At 39.7% G+C, this 6,000-nt stretch overlaps 1 protein-coding gene across 1 annotated transcript in view; it reads right to left on the bottom strand.

Annotated features, from left to right (window-relative positions):
- Window positions 1–276: 276 nt before the first annotated feature.
- LOC145998602 (FAD-dependent oxidoreductase domain-containing protein 2-like) overlaps window positions 277–6,000 on the bottom strand; it is a 257,130-nt gene continuing 251,406 nt past the window's right edge. The window contains exon 11 of the mRNA XM_083135051.1: window positions 277–1,777. Within this exon, the coding sequence (XP_082991177.1) occupies window positions 1,503–1,777 (275 nt within the window). The 3' untranslated portion in view covers window positions 277–1,502. The remainder of the gene's footprint in view (window positions 1,778–6,000) is intronic.

The following is a 6,000-nucleotide window of genomic DNA, read 5'->3' as shown; positions in this document are numbered from 1 at the left end:
GGAGAAAGAAATGTAAATAATTACTAATTATTCAGTTACGTGGCATTAATAAATATCCAACGTTTCTACATCAGAAAGATCGAAGAGAAGTTCAAAAGTTCCATTATAGTTATACGCTTGAGAACAGTCGCCAAACTGAAATTTACAGTGGTATTTTGAGATTGTGACCGCAGACATCAGACACTCTTCTGCACAAAAAATGCAGTAAGTAATCAGAAAAATGTTTAGTATAGTTCAGTATAGTTCTGCTATCCTTGGATGTCCCTGTCCCTTCCCTCTTCCTGCATCAACCACATGTGCTACAGCTATCATCTAAAAGCGTTATCACATCTTGTCAATCTACATTCCCCCCTCCCGGGTTGTTAATCCACTGTATCCCCTCGAGAATTACGTTCATTTCTTTTCATCCACATATTTCGATGTTGTACGTAATATAAAATTGGTTTCAGCACGCGTAAAACACAAATAACCTAGTAAATAAATAAATAGTTGTCATACACTAGACCCGGTGGATAAGATTTTAAAATATTTCCACAATTTCTCAAAACTAGGAATACACCAAGTCCCCCTCAAACATAGTACAGGTCGAAAAATGCATATCGCTTGGGAAGATACTCAGGAGTTTTTTTTGCAAGTAATTCTACAATTTTCACCGAAGTTACTGAGTATACTAACCTCAACTAAATCGTGCATCATTTCTACAGTAAATAAATTTCGATAAATCTTTTCATTCAAATTTTTAACCGAAATTGTGAGAATGTTGCTATATCACATATATTTTACACAAACCTAACTTAACCTAGCCTGTTCAAATCTCACCAAAAAGCATATTCGACTATCTTCTTCTTCTTCTTTTTTATTTTTCAGAAACTCCATTTGATATTATAACATGCATGAGTACCATAATTCACTAAATCAGTTTCCCTCTTCTCTCATCTGCTTGTCATTACAAAATAAATAAATAAATAAAACTGTGAACTTACTTGTTTTCTGTACAAGTACTATTACCTAGTACTTTCCACAATCTTAGTAGCTAATTATGCCAGTAATGTATGCGGTGGGTATTTTGTCCACACTTAATGGATTTTTGATATTATATCAAACCATATTATTTCATTGAAATAACGCTTATGGGGAGAGCTGTTGTACTTTACAACAGGAACCTTTTTCGAATTTATCGTATACAAAATTTCTATTATTATAAAAGAAGTTCTGTTGGTAATTTGAAACAAATTTGCTTAGACTAAAAACTTGAAGAAACAAATGAGGAACAAGAGTAGTTCTTTTATGCTGTTGTAGAAAAATAAGGTTCACAATATGTTGTAGAAGCTCTTGTTTTTATCACAAATATAATGTTTACAGAAGCTTTAGTTCTCGTATCGTTCATAACATTTGCTAAAACACATTAGGCCTAGTTATTTCATTTCACAAATCGTCCGCAAGATAACAGCAGCAGAGTCATCTGTGTGTGAACGGAAGAACCGGGTTAGTTCGTCCGTTCATCACGAGATGGCACTAAGCGCGACAAGCGGCCTAGGCGACGTCCAGTGCGTCTGGCAGCCTGGCGGGACTGTTTTCGACGTCAAGGAAAATTGGAAGCACGTATCGTGGAAGAAATTGCGTAGATCTGCACCCACGCACCACTCTAGGAACCTTCGCAGCGGTAGAATGTGAGTTTGTGGCGCTGTCCAGGAAGTGAGGAAGTCTTCCAGAACGTGGTGCACTCTGGTGGGCCGTGGGAGAACCATCCTCTCGTGTCTCGACATCATTTCCGCTTCTGAAAATAATAATAGCTAATAATTAATAATAATCAACTTGTGATGAAATAGTGATTAATTCTTGTGTACAATGTACTGAATAAGAGCCAAAATGTTAATCTTAATACGAGTAATAATACATAATAATAAATCGTATTAAGCCAAATCAAGGTATAATAAAAATAACGGAAATGTGATAGATGAAGGCAGACATCTCAAGTGGAAATTTATAATATTTAACATAAATGTTATTTTAATTTTGAAATATTTTGTAAATGTACTAATTTTCTAGTCCTCCTCCGTGGCCGTGCGGTCTAAGGCACCTTGCTTGGGTTCGATCCCGGGCTCAGTCTCCGGGAATTTTCGGCCTGTGTATAGGGCCGGTGGCAGCCCATCATCGTGAGGAAACTGGGGAGCTCCGAGTGAGTGAGCGTAATCCGGTCGCGACGTCCTACAACGGCTGGGGGTTGGTCGAGCCGACCATCCGTCCCCCTAATCTGGCTGCAGATCTCCACGCCCCCCTGGCGGCCCGCGCGGGAGGGAGGGCAGCAGTCGGTAGGTAAGCCATTGCCCAATATTGGGCTGTAGCGCTATAGGATTACGTTTTTCTAAATTTCTAACTTTCGTTGACAAAATTGATGTTATATTTTTATCACATTGGATGTTCACGTTGCATTTGTCACCATCAGAAGTAGTTTTACAACTTGAATACGCGAAAAAAAATCAATATTCAAATGAATAAATACAGAATTCAATTAAAATTTTATCGATACCCGGTGGAGAGTGGTTCGGATCCCACTTTAAACTGTAGGTCCAGTCCCGATTAGCTTTACTGTGCATAAAGTGAACTTAAAACAGCAAATCAATCATTAAAATTTTATGGCTTTCAAGTTACGTACATCCGATTTCGCCGGCAAGCGGCGTGTTTCCAGCAGCTAAACGGCTCGCGTTCAATAGACACACTATTCAAACGAAGACAGTATAATACATTTTATAAGTGAAAAATTTACCTCTGAAGGTTACAACAGTAGCATTGACATGCCCATCACAACGTTTAGAAATAACGGCCTTATTTCCACCACAACGCATATCAATTTTTCACGTTTGCAAACCTTGCCACAGTCATGAGTGTCGCTGAAACTGCAAAGCCTTGAACTCTGGAGCAAGAACCATTTTAATTAGCACACTCTGGAGTGTGTTTATGAAATGAACATTGTGTAGGTGAAAAAATGCTTTTCATAGCATCATTATCAACGGAGGCGATTAGATCTCAGGCTTGTAAATAGTGGCGTAGCAGGCGTTCCCGCAAAAATGCGGGGGAAGGAGGCACAATGTTATCTACGTGCCCTTGAGACATTGTATAACCATAGTGTCGCCTATATGCAGAAATTCGTTTAAATATCAGAAGTTACTGCATGTAAACTATATGATCGTAATGTAAGTATTTTTTCTCCAAAAATGAAACCCATTGTGGTAAAATACGTATGAACTAAAGTATGAGAGACAAACTTATAATACTAGGACCTCATGTTTCTCACAATCTTGATATGTTATTTCGATGTTGCCAGTGGCGTAGCGTGTGTTTTGTGCGAGGAGCCCCTGCTGAAAAAATAATCGGAAATATACAGGTATTTGTATCAGTATTATTTTGCGTCGCTTTATTGCCACTTGCTGTTAATCGTGGCGATGAGAACGAATGATTATTACATGAAATTGAGGAGGGAATACTTACGAAGTAACGGACATACACAGTGGCGGCGATTGGGTTCCGAAACCGGGGGGACAAGGACAGTATATTTCCCTTTGTAGATAAGGTATAGCATAGTGTGGGGCAAAAGTGGGGGCAACTGCCCACCCCCCCCCCCGGTCCCCTAATCCTTCGGCTGCGAGATTGTGAGCAGTTCACTCAACTCGTTCAGACATTGAGGCGCTCAGAATACACCCCAAAGAATGGATGGAAACCTCCAAACCCGTCAGAACTTGAACCATAGTATGTTCTGTAGGCTTCGATACTTAACGACGCACTTTCTTTTCACTGCACAGTTAAGGAACCCGCTTGTCTGTTCCTGCCTTCTTCAAGAAACAAGGCATCATTATTTTGTGATATAACTCGCTCTTCACTGCAAATACCGAAATGAAACGTCAACAGGAAAGCAAGAAGGAATACAAAATTGCATCTAACCTAGTATTGTGCAAGAGTAAAAAATCGAAATTGAAGATCACAGCAACATTTACAGGCCTAGAGTTGAAGAGAAACTTCAGCTCTCAGGCTCCATGCAAAGGGGTGTCTACTAGGGAGAAAAATTGCTTTGAAAAGGTGTCATATTAAAAAAAAAATGAAATTTGAATAACCAAAAAACCTAACTCCCGAGACGAAATCACAAATACGCCAATGAGATGGCACCCCCCCCAAACAAAAAGCTTAATTCGCACAGTGTCAATTTCGCTACTATTTCTTCCCATCCCAACTGTGCTCACGACGTTGCGTCAATATCGACACGGAGCTCCCACCTGGGATAGAACCCAGGTTCGGCAGCATCAAAGTTGAGACAGCGACATCAAGCGCTCTGAATCATTAAATATTCTACGCATTCTAAATATTCTAACATTTTGTCATTTGGCCCTAAATTTACACTCATACCTCGCTAATTCCATGTGTATGCTGGACCTGCTCTATCGTTTTACTGAAATAAACAACCTGTCTGTTCTCAGCTATTTTTACAACCGTTTCATTTCGACTACAATTACGCTACGACACCAGGGTACCGGGTTCGAATCCCGGCCTGGGAATGGGTGTTCTTCGTGAGTTCCTAAGCCCATAGCCAAAATTTTATTTCGGGAGGCGCTCGTACCTTATCAGCAGCCGGCATCTAGAGCCGAAATATTGGGGGGGGGGGGGGGTAGAAGCCCTGAATATGAACTTGTCAGTACATCTTATACAGTTATACAAGACGTTTAATCCCTGCTAAGAAAGTAAAATTAATTACCACTATATACCATTTCAATTAAATATTTGTAGGATTTCAGGTGGGGCTTCATCCTCCCCGAGCACTCCCCTATGGCTACGTGCCTGCAGTATCCCTTCATCAATTTCATCATATCATCACCCATCCTGATCTTCGCGATTAGCCAAAAGTGAAAGAAAAGCGAAAAAAATAAACAAGATCAAGCAATCAACCAATTTCACCTAAAATTGGTTCCCCAGTCTTGTCCATGGCAAGTCCCTCAAATTTAGATATATATAATTTAACTCTAAATTTCTTCTTGGCCATTGTTCGTTACCGAATTTCATCTTCAAGAACACTTGCAAAAGCCCACCGTTCTGTTAAATACCCACGCTCATCACGAGAAACCCCATGACCTATGAAAAATGCGAAGAAGTGTCTGCAAAACCCGACACGACGAAAGTGTTGCTAATGAATGTTTGCACGTCTCGCTTAGCTCTCTGAAAGATGAGAACTGTGTCAGAATGTTTGAACAACTCTCAAGGAAATATTTGGATCTCAAAGGATCCTAACACTAATTACTAATTATCATAATATAATTACATCCGCCAAGCGGTTATCCTTAAAGTTTATATCTTTAGTTTGCGCTTCGGCTAGATAGCGTTAAAATCTTCTCGAATTATTAATTTGGACTGTGAAACAATTGGCTAGTGATTACTTGTCTTCGAAGTCGTGAACTTTGGAAACCTTACTTCTCCCACGAGGGAGTAAGGGATTCCAGTTTCAGAAACCATCCAAAACTCAAGCTCACTTCTACAACCTTCCAGGCTAACGAAGCTCTGGCGTCTGAACCTACGACCAATGCAATTCTCTGTAGGGCTTTTTCCCGTTGTGATGTCACTTACAAAAAATAGATGTCAGCACTGAACTTTTTAGAACAAATAGTGTATTCTGAGCCAATATATAAAGCACAACGCCAAAATTATTCACAGTTTTGTAGATATCAGTTAGTAGTTCAAAAGTTGCTAAAAATATATTAAATCAAGAGCTTTAACTGAGTCTATTCTTAATTCGCCACCACCCGTCTTTAATTCTAAGCTCTGTCTGTTTTATATTATGCAATTCACTGATTCTCAACGGAAGAGCAATGATGCTTCAGTTCATTTCTAAGGGAAATAACAGTACTTCTGCGTTCTGAACAGATAAAAACTGCACGGTGAAAGCAATGAAACGGCCATTAAGCAGTGGGGGGATTTTTTTCCTCGCAGCTCGTCAATTTTTCTCTCACTCACCGAAGC

The sequence above is a fragment of the Lepisma saccharinum genome, chromosome 14 (genome assembly GCF_977018435.1).
Source record: "Lepisma saccharinum chromosome 14, izLepSacc3.1, whole genome shotgun sequence".
Taxonomy (NCBI): domain Eukaryota; kingdom Metazoa; phylum Arthropoda; class Insecta; order Zygentoma; family Lepismatidae; genus Lepisma; species Lepisma saccharinum.
This window is presented reverse-complemented; position numbering and strand designations above follow the sequence as displayed.